The 12862-nt window shown below is 39.2% G+C and overlaps 1 protein-coding gene across 1 annotated transcript; it reads left to right on the top strand.

Annotated features, from left to right (window-relative positions):
• The first annotated feature begins 438 nt into the window (after positions 1-438).
• Positions 439-939, top strand: LOC149152230 (uncharacterized). The gene has a single exon (XM_089443428.1). The coding sequence runs from the start codon at positions 439-441 to the stop codon at positions 937-939; it is 501 nt and encodes a 166-aa protein (XP_089299554.1).
• Positions 940-12862: the final 11923 nt, after the last annotated feature.

The following is a 12862-nucleotide window of genomic DNA, read 5'->3' as shown; positions in this document are numbered from 1 at the left end:
AACATCGAAGATGCCTCCGGCTTGGACTGCCCACCGCTTTCTCTAACTACCTTGAATCTCCTCGGTACCTAACTGCAACCATCGCCCACTTTCAACACGCCACTACCCTGTCTACCCCACATCTCTGCCCCACCCTACAACCCTTCCTCCTCAAGCATCCCCCCTCCTGGGACTGCTACCTACCCTGTCCTTGCACTATCCGGTAGCACCCTTAATCTTGGTGGCCCATCTCCCAGCACCCCTATCCATTTTGGATGCTTCAGCTCCCCAGTCTCAAACCATAAATCGACCCCATCCACCCCACAGACAGTTAACCAGGGCATACGGGGACATATTTGGGACTATCCAACGGCTCGCAGATCTGACAAGCTAAAGAAAGGAAGGTGCCTAAAAGCTGTCGACAGGGACATCAACCTATCCTTGGGCGAAGGCCTCTCGATGGGGGAAGTTGTTGATACAGCCAAGAAGGTCTTGGTGGGCCGAGTTCGGGGGCGGAACTATATTGTGGAGAGACTTCGTCTCTGGACCTCGGAGATTTGGGGTTCTTTACTCAAAGAATTACCCACCATTCGGGTGCTTGTGCGAGGATGGTTTGCCCTTCGTTTCCACAGGGAAGAGTACATGGACTGGATACTCTCTAGATTCTGGCATATCGAATTAGCCCCTGTTCTGCTAAAAAGATGGGATCCCTTATTTGATCCTGAGAGGGAACAGATGGGAGTTGGGCTGATTTGGGTTCGATTACCAAGCCTTCCGATGCAATACTGGACTCCAGTCATTTTTAAGCGCATAGGCAACGCACTAGGTACCTATTTGGAAAATGATCAGTCCTATGAAACGTCAAGGAATATGACTATGACTCGCATCCTGGTTCATTTGGACACCAGAGAAGGCCTCGAGGAAAAGATTACCCTACATTGGAGGCATTTCTCTCGCTGACAAAATCTTGATTACGAAGGCGTTCCATTCAGGTGTAGACGATGCCATAAGGTTGGACATCTTTTTAAAGAATTCCCACTGCTCATGCCTACTACTTCGGCTGCTACAAAGGGAACCAAACATCACCAGACAGAAGACCCGATTGTGGATGAGTAGCCCACAGGTCCAAATAGTCCAAAGAATGTGGTTGGGGTCACTGCTCATCCATCCAGTGCTTCCCAGATGCCGCCAATCTCCCCTCCTATGACTAGATCCCAGTCTGCTACGAAGGCTGCTCCTACAGCGGGTACAGTTTCTTCTCCCTTATCCTCTGCACTAAATTTTAATCAATATTTTTTTTCTCATTGGCATCATCTGCATCTTCACCTTTTTGATTACCTCTCCCATTACCTGTGCACGTGATCACCCATTGCCTATCTTTTCCACCACCCCCCGGCTGTCTTTAGACAGGGGCTCCAACAAAATCATATTTCCCCATTTGCTTCGGGTTCACATTCCTACAACCTCTGTTCCCACCACCAAGAAATCCCTGACTCGCTTGGATTGGGTATCACACCCTCTAATGTTGAGCATAAACCCACCCGGGGGAGGCCTTCCAAGATGTCCAAAGCCATTAAGATTGCTGGGGATGATGTAGCTTAGGGCAGATATAACACCATTGAAAGGGTACTTAGAGCACCAGACACCCTTGGCAATGTTCTGGCATGAAGTGGCTCTTCTTCAATTGTAGGGGATTAGCTAGTCCCTCTAAAAAATTGACCCTTAAGAGACTCTTGAGCTGTGAGCCTTGTGACATTATTTTTCTTCAAGAAACCCTAAGTAGCTTTGAGCTGATTGTTATGACCCTTCTAACTATCATGCCAGGGTAGCACTTTCAAGCCTTGGATGTTGTTGGGAGATCCAGGGGTCTAGCTCTCGGGATAAACCCTCGAACCATCAAGGTTACATCGGCTTGGGGAGGTCAAGGTTTCTTGGGTATCGATATATTTTCAGTTGAATTGGGTAGAAATCTTTGTATTATGAACATTTATGCACCCAATCACAGTATATTAGATTTCTTGTAGCAGCTCCTTGAGAATCCCCTGATAGACCAATCCACTATTCTAGGGGGAGATCTTAATTTCTCCATCGGACATGAAGAATTCTGGGGACACCACTCACAGCTGGATCCACTCTCGGATCAGCTCAGCATCCTCTTGGAGCAACATGGTCTTATGGTCCTTTGGAACCTTAATCAATGGATCAGTCTCCCATTCCTTTCAGACGGAGCGAGGAATCGGGCAGGAGTGTCCTCTCTCCCCATTGCTTTTTCTTATTGTGATGGAAGGCTTAAGCGGCCTAATTACATCAGAAAAAAGAGCTGGGAGGCTCAAGGGTCTCAAGATCATGGAGCAATGCACTCTAACACATCTTTTTTTTGTGGATGACATGCTCATCTTCTTAGATGGAGGCATTCAAGACAACAACACTCTCTCTGAAGTGCTGAATCTTTTTTGTGGCGCAACAGGGATGGAAATAAATGGGGCCAAATCCATTATATCTCTCTCATCTTGTACTCAACAGGAGACCTATCATGCACTCCAAAACTTCCCCTTCCAAAACTTGACAATGGAGGATGGATTGAAGTACTTGGGTTTCAGGATAAAAGTAGATGGATACAAAATTGCAGATTAGACCTGGTTGATTGCGAAGGTGGAAAGAAGATTAAATATTTGGAGCCATCATCTATTACCCAGAGCAAGTAGACTGGTGCTCATTAAATCGGTTTTGGAACCAACACCAGTATTCTGGATGTCTCTGGCCTGGATCCCCCAAGGTATATACAAAGGATTCAACGAGTTTGCTGCCACTTCTTATGGAAGGGTCACAAGGAGGGAAAACCCTATGCGTGGTTCAAATGGAGTAGAAATGCAACTCCAAAAAAATGGGGAGGTTGGGGCCTCAAGAACCTCTTTGCCTTTCCTCAAGCACTTGCAGTGAAATTAGGATGGCTTCTCCTGAAGCACAAGAGCCTTTGGTCAGAGGTGGTTACCTATAAATACATATGGTCGTGCACAGTCATGGACTGGTTAAGGTTACCTGCTTAGAACAGGAAAGGAATATCAGTGATTTGGAGGGTTGTTATAAATACCCTTCCAATCATAAGAAGGGATCTTACTTGGCAGATCAGCAATGGTATGTCTGTCCGCATTGGGACTGATCCATGGATTGGTTGCGGCAACTCACACCATCTCCCTCTTGGCTTTATTTCCTTCCTAAATCATAATGGAGTGGCAAACATCACACAGATCTGTGGGACCTATACAACACCACTACATATACCAGTGGAGGCCCTGGATATACCAGATCAATGGCATATGGAGTGGAGGAGATATTTGGCGGCTTTAATTGAATCGCATGTGAGACTAAGGGATGAGGATGACGAACTAATTTGGGGTTTTGCACAGAAGTGGATCTATACTGCAAAGGATGGATATCCTATTATCCATGCTAGCCATAAACCTAATTCTTTGGATAGTTGGTGGAGCAGCATATGGAAGCTAAAAGGCCCATCGAGTACTCGTCTTTTGATGTGGAACATCATTATGGACAAAACCCCGACCGGAAATAATCTCAGAAAACAATCTTTTGAGGGACCTACATGGTGTGTATTATGTCGTGACGAGGAGGAATCAAATCACCATCTCTTTCTCTCCTACCCTACAACACAACAGGTCTAGGCGCAAGTGTTACATACTCCTAATTTATCACTTACTTGGGGTGGCAATGGTATACTAAATGCCTGGAACCGATGGTGGGCTGAAGCTCCAAACCCAAGATCCCGAAATCTTCCATTAATGGTGTGCTGGCACATATGGATGAGCAAGAACAAAAACATATTTCGTGGGAAGCATATAGTTTGGCCTTTGATTATTCCTAAGATTTGTAACAGTTATATGGAAATTTCGGATGATGAACAGGTTGCCAAGATTCAAACCATCACCCCGGAGGTCATAGACAAAGCGCACCCTTGGGCCTATTATAATGGATCAGCACAGGAACAGGGTTGTGGCGGTGGCAGTATCCTCCATATATCTGAGACACATTATTTCCATATTTGTATGGGGTTAGGAGATGGCACAAATAACTTTGCGGAGCTCCTTACACTTCGTCATCTTTTATATTTTGCTATAAACAAAAACTGTAGATATTTACAAGTTTATGGGGACTCCAAGATTGTTATTAACTGGTTCAACTGCATTTCTACATGCAATGCATATACACTCATAACCATATTGGATGATTTTTTGTTTTTAAAAACACATTTTGATCATGTTTCATGTGCTCATATCTACAGGGAGTGCAATGAACCTGCAGACCAGCTTTCAAAAGCGGCAGCGCATCCTAGAGGGGAATGGTTGATCAGGGAGCACACACCAAAACAGATCTACCAGTATTTCCATAGACCATACATGGATCAGGAACTGCAAAGGGTTGACAAGCCCTAACTTATCTATTTCTGTTATTTAGGTTTTGTCTACAGAACAGTAATCACCATGGGTGAAATTTTGAAAAAATTGAATATGTAAATAATAATGTATATGATCAGATACTATCAGCACACCCTTCTCTGGGTTTTTTGTATATATTTCTACAGTACAAAACAGTTCTCAGATGACCACAGTCACTTTTCTGCATATGCCTATGGCATTTACAACATGTAATTTTCCTTGATAATGAAAATTACGATACTTTTCCCCAGGAAAAAAAATGTTTTGAAATACCTGAAATCTGAAACAAAATTCTGAATTTTGGAATAAAACGTTGAATATTTGACAATAAAGAAGAACAACATTTAAATATTTGTGGACAACCCTCAAAACAAATCTTTTATTAATATGAAAAAGAAAATGCTTCAACAATATATAGGATAAAATGGCTTTTCCTGCCAATGGGCGATTGACTCACTAGTGAGGTGAACAAGTGTTTTGTTGTCCACCAGGGTTCCATTCTCACTTTGATCTTAATTAAATTAGATTGGGTGTATGTCCTGAGCAATTTTGGCAAAATAAATACCCGTCAAATTCACACCTTATGCCAATGAAACTCTGCTCCATGGTGCATACCCTGAGCAATTTTGGCAGAATAAATACACCTCAGAGTTCACAGAATAAATACCCCTCACATTTCACACCTTACGCCAATAAATAACCCTCAAAATTCACACCTTACGCCAATGAAAGTTTGCTCCATGGTGCAGCCACTCGAGGCATATTTTTTGAAGCATTACCTCAAAATGCTTTCCTAGATAGGTTTAGATGTGAATCCATGCTTGTCCAAGAGGAATATGGACACTGCACTTGACCTAGGAATCTGTTTCTCACAGATTACCCACATGAAAACATTTCCAAATATACTTTTGTATCAGGCTTAAGAGCCCGTCTAAAGCCTTCAGGCAGGCTCACTTATCTCTTGCATGTGGGATAACCAATTTTACACAATAAACTTTATTTTGTTAAAATTTCAAATTAATACCACTAATTTTTGTTACCCTAAAGCTGTCATTCAGCCTTAAATTTCTCTTTAAACCTAGTTGGCTCTTCTAACTCCAAACTGATTTTTCTTAAATCCATGAAGCCTATAAACATGTGGCATGAATAGTTCAACAACGTGTGAGAATTTGTCAGTAGCACCCTAGAAATAACAAAGATGGAGATTTTCCCTCCGGCCTAAGGCAAACTTCTAATGACAATGTTAATGGATTCTCACCTTTTATTCAGAATGGGCAAGGCATACATTAGTCTTGGACTTCTCACAGTCTCTGTTTTATTCCTCTAATAAGTCTCACATGAAGCAACAAATATTTTTCACCTCTTATTAGAGTCCATTCTAAAAGAAATTACTCTTGTTGTTATATGTCTTAAAGAAGCCAGTGTGACCAGCAGCATGTGAGAAATGGCATTCCGCTAAGACCTTTGCTTTGATTTGGAACTAGGTGCAAGGTATACAGGTTATGTCGATAAGTGTAACTCACGTAGGAACTTGTTACACATGTAAGGTGTCAATGTGTGAGAAGTGGTTCTAGACAACTTTTGGTGACCACCTAGTAAAACTGTGAAATAATACCATATTGTAATTTCACTTAGTAAATAAAATTGAAAGATCAATTTCACTAGATCTCCTAACTCTTCAAAATCTAAATGAAATATTCTAGATATTTTTGGAATATTAGTGATTTGTACTTGATCTAACTTAGCTGTACACATAATTGTTGAGAAAAGCTGGTTGCTTGGATTAAAGAGATTAGTTGCTAAGATAGGGGAGATTAATTTTCTCAATTAGAGTCTGAGAGCATAAATAGAACAAGATGAGAGAAGTTGCATGCAAACATTTTTGGACATCAAAAATACAAGAGATCATAGAAAGATCAGCTGAGTAGATTCAAAGCACAGGAGATGAGCCAAGGTCAGATCAGAATCCATATTGAACAGTGTTGTACAGCAATTCAGTAAAGTGTGGGTTTGAGTATCTAGCAAGGAGATAGAGCAGATCTGAGTGTCCAGGAATCTGAAAACCTTAGTTTTGACATGTCCTTGTAAGTTATGATCATTAATGATAAGCTGATTTGAAGGACATAATTATGTGTGTACTTGAAAAGCTATTATGAGTCCATTGTTTAGGTTTTCCAGCTATATGTGTGACTGTTGCATGTTCAGAATTTCATTCAGTTATTAAAGTAATTCAAGATCTGAGTTATTTGAGAAAGAAACACAAGACAGTTGTCCTCTTGAATAATAAAAATTTCACATGGTATAAGAGGATCATCTCTAATTGAGATCCTCAAGGGTTTACAACAATAGATCAACTACCAGAATCAAAGACCAGCAGTTAGAGGGTTTCATTATTGTTGCTTGAAGGACTAACCACTCTTGCAGGTATATTTTTGTTGTTTTATTTTCATATCTGAAAAGTTTGTAAAATAGATCTCAGAGATGGCAGCATCAAGTCTCAAATTTGAGGAAAATTAGATGGTGCCTCCATATAGGTGTCATCAAAAGCCAAGGTAACATTGTTTTTGAAAGAAAACGATATCTAAGATATTATCAAGAATGTTATAATTCAGTCTACATATCTGCATGAATTGGCATCACATAAAAATAAGGAAGTGAAGGCCCAAATTACTTCAGGAAAGGGTCCAAATCCTGCCTCAGGAAAAAATGACGAACTCTGCCTCAAGAAGGTCAAACTGCATATATGATTGAAGATGTTTTCATGTACAATCGTTGCAAATGCTGGTGTGGAAGGTGCAGCGGTTGTTGGGAAATTACTGAGCAATATAATCTTGACCTTAGCTATGATGCTGACTAAGGTGAATACATTGATAAGGTGAAGGCAGGGATTATTGATCCCCTGAAAGTGATCAGAGCTGTTTTGGTTGATGCTGCAAGTGTGTCTTCCTTGTTAACCACAACAGAGTGCATCATTGTTGTGATTCTGAAGGATAAGAGGGAAGTCCCAGGTATGAGAGACGGTATGGGTGGCATGGACTACTAAAGAGCATATCTAGACCAGTGTGCCTTCTGCGTGGTGTCCTGTTCTGAAAGTAGGGTTAAAGTTCAGGTTATCTGGTGTCCTAGTTTTGAAGGTTAAACTTCGGGTCAATTAGTTTGACCCTTGTTATTGTCTCGAGCATTACATTTCCCATTACTGGGAGAAATTGCTTGTGTATTCAATCTAACTTAAAGGAAAAAATTTCGATTGAAGTGCCCTGCAGTTCTACCACCTATCTTTTCTGCAGGGAAAAACGTAATCCTTATCAAGGACAGGCCGGAGAAACGTTTTCCGTTTTCACCTACTGGAGATGATATTTTATTCAAAGAGATAATTTTTGAGAAGAAGAAAAAAATACCTGTTTTAGGCAAAAACCATGGAAGATCGGGCCTTGCAAAATCCACGGAAGATCGGGCCTCGCAAAAGGAATGGCTGTAACTGCATAGCTTGTAAACATGTCTTATGGTGTGAAAGGGTTATTGCCAGAAGCACCACACCTGTTAATGCTCCACGATACTCCCCGAGGATAGTGGAGTTAATCATCTATCTGTAAATGTGTGCACCAGCTAATGCTCTTCGAACGGTTTATCTGTTCGCTGAAAAGTGTCCCAAAATGCTTCAACACCAAATTGTTCCAGAGGCGCTTGAAATTTGAAAATTTCCCACCAAATTGTTTGAAAAGTGCCCGATCGATTTTTTATTTATGTAATAATTACATGATTTTAATGGGTTAATTAGGATCTATTGATTTAATATTTATTAATTATTTTATTTTGTTTAATTTAACGGGTTAATAAAAAATTATTGATTCAATATATATATATATATATATATATATATATATATATATATATATATATATATATATATATATTTAAAAAATATATCTTAATAATATAAATATATTTTTAGTAAAATATATAAATTAAAAAATTGAGATGTATTTTCAAAATTGTTAGATTTTTTGAGCGAATGAAAGCACTAGCCCAACTTTAAGTGCTTTTATGGGAGTCTGTTGGAGGGAATCATTTATGCTCATAATTATCATTGGATTCAGCGTAAGTTGGAAGATGAATCAAGCAGTTTGAGAATAGAAATGCACCAATCTAGACCTATTTTAAACCCTTAAACATCCACCATAGTTGAGGCAATGTTGAAAGGATTATGAGCTGAGTTGAATTTAGAAAGAGCATTTTCAAGGCTTGAGGTGTAAGCTGGAACAACCACTATAAGTAGAATCTAATGAGCTTATCATGACATCATTATAAATAGATATGGATTTATTAAATGAGAGCTACCATCTTGGCACATGTTTCATTTTGAAGAGTTTGTTAGATTGGTCGAAGGAATGTCCCACCTCGAGAGTATGTGGGAAGCACAGTTGGTATGTTGCACTCTGAGGTCAACAAATCTATTTGGAGAACACTCCCTTATTCTCAACCTCCTAATTATTTGAAGGTGACCTTGGAGAGCAGATGAGCTTGTTGATATAGGCTATATGATGAGGGTTTGAAATTATGAATGATAAATAGTTTGAAAAATCAGTGCAAAATCTCTCCATTACCTCATGATAGATCTGGCTATCAACTTAGAAAAATATATGTTGAAACATATTACAAGTAGTTTGTACATGTAGTTTTGTTGCCATTACTAACCATTATAGAATTACAGTGCCAGAGAAAGGTCTCAGCAGACACGCAGGTGGAAAATACTTATCTATCACATAAACAACATAATCATGGGCTTTGGTATGTCCAAATATGTCTCAACCCTTGTTGGAAACACTAGGGGGGTGAATTGATACTTCTTACAATTGTTATATTATGTTAGTTAAAAGGTTAAGCCAAAACTTAAGAAGTAGAACAAAAATAATAATTTTATTAAATATAGTGAGGACTTTGATTCTCACTTATAAATATGGGCTCCAACTTGTAATATAAGTTCTTTAATTCTTCAAGGCGCCAACCTTGAATGAGGATAAAAAGCCTCTTAGGCCAATCCATGCACCAACTTGGTCAATATGAGGACACCAATCCTCTTAGGTTGAAGCCTTTAACTATACTCAAAAAAAAAAAAAAAAAAAAAACACATTTTATCAAAATACTTCAAAATCATTCCTTCAAGATGTCTACCATATAAACCTCTTGTAAAAGCAGGGAAGATTTTACACTCAAGATGCTCATGTCTATTGAACATAGGCTATCTAATGATGATATATGGTTTATGTAATTTGACAAAGACTTTATACAAATAGTGACATCCCCCAAACCATGTTTGGACAATGACATCCAACCATCATCAGATAATGTGTTCACTACCTCAATTGTCATCTTCTATGCAAGGAATGTAGATGACTCGTGTAAGATACAAATTGTTTCAAGGACACTTGAAGCCTCTAAGTCATGTGATCAACCATGATGAGTAATGCTCCTTTGCCTTCACTAGGTCGGATCAAATACCCACTAGATAAGAGTTCACCATACACATCTTTGAGATTGTGATACCATATGCATACAATCAACACATAGCCATACATATGCTTTAATTTATTGATCTACACACATGTTTACACTATTCATACTCTATTGCATTTTTACTATGCAATTGCTTCCTTCGATTATGAGAGCCTTGAAGCTTTTGCTTAGCACACTATGTGATCCTGAATTCTTTTAGGCAAGGGTATATAGTCAACTTCAGGGGATAGTGAATTCCTTGGTGGCAGTCTTTTAAGAAGGCTTGAACATTTCTGAATAAGACTCATGAGACATGCAACATTTTAAGGGTTACCTCCAATTCAGCAATGACACTTTCTTTGGCATCAATGGCAAAACTCTCAAAACTCCACGCATTCAAGTGTCTCCTTGAATATCATAATCTAGAGCCTCTTTTTCTCCCTTGTTTCATGCACGGAAGAGTGCTCCTGATCTTCAACTTTAATCGAGTTTGCTAGACACTATCAGATAAGCTCCTCCAACCTCATAGTAGGGTCCTCCCTCCCCAAGCAACAACATCCTTTTCCTAGTTCCTTGCCTATCTCTTATTGTGTTTTTGTGTTTTAGTGTCCTTTCATGAATCACTTCCTCCCCCTTGGATATTGGATGGATAGTTTTGGCCTCTACATGATATCAAATCAAAAGATATTTCATATTGATGTGCTTGGTTCGATCAAAATCTTGGGTTCTTGGCCAACTTGATTGCAGAAGTATTATCCAAACGTAAAGGAGTTGAGTTCACTTGTTTCTCTTGCAAGCCTTCAATTATTTTCCTGAGCTATGCAATTTCCTTTGTCGCTTCTGCGAATGCCACATATTCTGCTTTTGTTGTTGAATCTATCGAAACTGATTGTTTGTGTGACCTCTAGGAGACCACGAGGGCTTCATTTGGGGAGCAATACCATACCACATTCATTCATAATGGGGTTATATAATGTGATTTATACATGTGTTTTTCAATATTTTATCAAATTAGGGGTATCGTTTAGTATGCCACGAGTGCACATGAAATGTGAGAGATTCATTGAGTGAAGCCCCATGCAGGAGACCATTGTTGATCCAAGACTCATGAGATATCCTGAAGTTGATACTATGTTTTCCTTGTCCCCATTGAAGTATGAATTAGAATGTGCAATAAGACAGAAGTCATCCACCTTGGTGTACTTAAGCCCATAATCTTGAGTCCCCTTTAAGTATCTCATGACTCTTTTTGCAGCAAACCAATGTCCCTCACATGGTTTATGCATAAATCTGAAAAGTATGCTCACAAATTTGTAGATGACTCATATAAGGTACGAAGTGATTTAGGTACATTTGAAGCCTCTAAGTCATGTGATCAACCATAATGACTAATGCTCCTCTGCCTTCACAAGGTTAGATCAAATACCCACTAGATAAGAGTTCACCATACATAGCTTTGAGACTGTGACACCATATGCATACAATCAATACATACACATACATTTGTTTCCTCAATAAGCCCTCCAAAATTTCACGAGGTTTTGATGGTGGGATCTTGAGATATCATAAGCCATAGCTCGAAGACCAATTCTTTCCCTTCGTTTCCCTTAGACTAGAAACATTGTTGGTATCCTTGCATTGTCTTTCATTGAAAATTCATTCATTGATCCCTTTCCCCTCCCTAATTACGTCAAGCATATCATTGGTTGCTAAATCCTATCCCCTTGACTGAACCTTGAGTCCACTTGGTCCGGTGTGGTCCCATTCACTATCAAGGTTAATTCTTCAAAGATCACATGGAACCCAAGCTTCGACAAGAATTATAGGGCTTAGGGATCTCCTTTATAAGGCACATACTTAAAAACTAACCCTATAAATTTTCCCCAAGCCCTTCACAAATAGCCTTACATATTGTCTTCCAAGAGAAGCAAGCACATATTTGAGCCTCTCTTGTGAATAGGTTTCTAGGATCACCCCTCACCCTATCATTGGTCCATCCATTTCGTGATCCTTATCATAATGGGTCTCCTCCCATCAGTGAAAATTTGTAGAGAGAAAGGAGCCTTAGCCAAGGTGACAAAGGGCTATCGGTCCGTTGTTGCCCTTAGGCTAGTAGTAACCCTTCGAGGATTCCCTTTTAGGACCCCCGCTAGTTTGAGCGGTAACAGGTTACATTACTGCCAAGGGATATTTAAATTTCTCTTTGTGGGGTTTTTAAGTTTGGGATCCATATGGTTAGGAAGACCCTCTCTCGAAGTTCTTTATAGACCTTTTTGATGACATTGGCCTTTGTGATATCCTCCCTACAAAGCATATGCCAACTTGCCTAATGATATACGAAGAAATGCTCATATTACAAAGCAACTAGATCATTTTATTTTATTTGAAGGTCTCTTGGACACAAATCTCAAAAAATTTCAATTCATGTAGAATTCAATATCTTTAAACATGTGCAATAGAAAAAGGTAGAACTCTTATATGGCCCCTTTGATTTGAAGACTAAATTCCAATGATTAAAATACTTCTCAACATATTAAGAGCTCAATATTCCTTTCTTTGCATTTCTCTTTTAGATTTCTTGCTTTCAACCAATTTATTTAGAGCTTAGGGAGGCTCAAGTAGCACCAACTACCTTGCTTCTATTGGATTGAATAAAATGCTCTCTTTGAAATCCATAATATCTCATTCATGTTGCTTCCTGTTTTTTCCATAAGATTTTGGCATGTAATCCATGATCATGTTTGTGTCATTCTTAATAACACACTCCTTGGAGGGTGTCATAGAATATTTTATTGGGACTAAACTTGGACACCTCTTCTTTCATGATCTTTGATTCTTCATTCAATCCTACCACCAATTAGCTGTTATTTTTCAATTTTTCTTATAATCATTTTGTTGTTGGGAAGGTGTTTTTCGAGTATATTCTCTTTGCACACAGA

The sequence above is a fragment of the Pinus tabuliformis genome, chromosome 9 (genome assembly GCF_031772625.1).
Source record: "Pinus tabuliformis cultivar Carrire ecotype Pingquan chromosome 9, CPIR1, whole genome shotgun sequence".
Lineage (NCBI taxonomy): Eukaryota > Viridiplantae > Streptophyta > Pinopsida > Pinales > Pinaceae > Pinus > Pinus tabuliformis.
The sequence above is the reverse complement of the archived record's forward strand: the minus strand, read 5'-3'. Positions and strand labels throughout refer to the sequence as shown.

Excerpts from the sequence above, each read along its gene's own strand:
- LOC149152230 (XM_089443428.1), top strand. The coding sequence starts at position 439 with ATGGGGGAAGTTGTTGATACAGCCAAGAAGGTCTTGGTGGGCCGAGTT.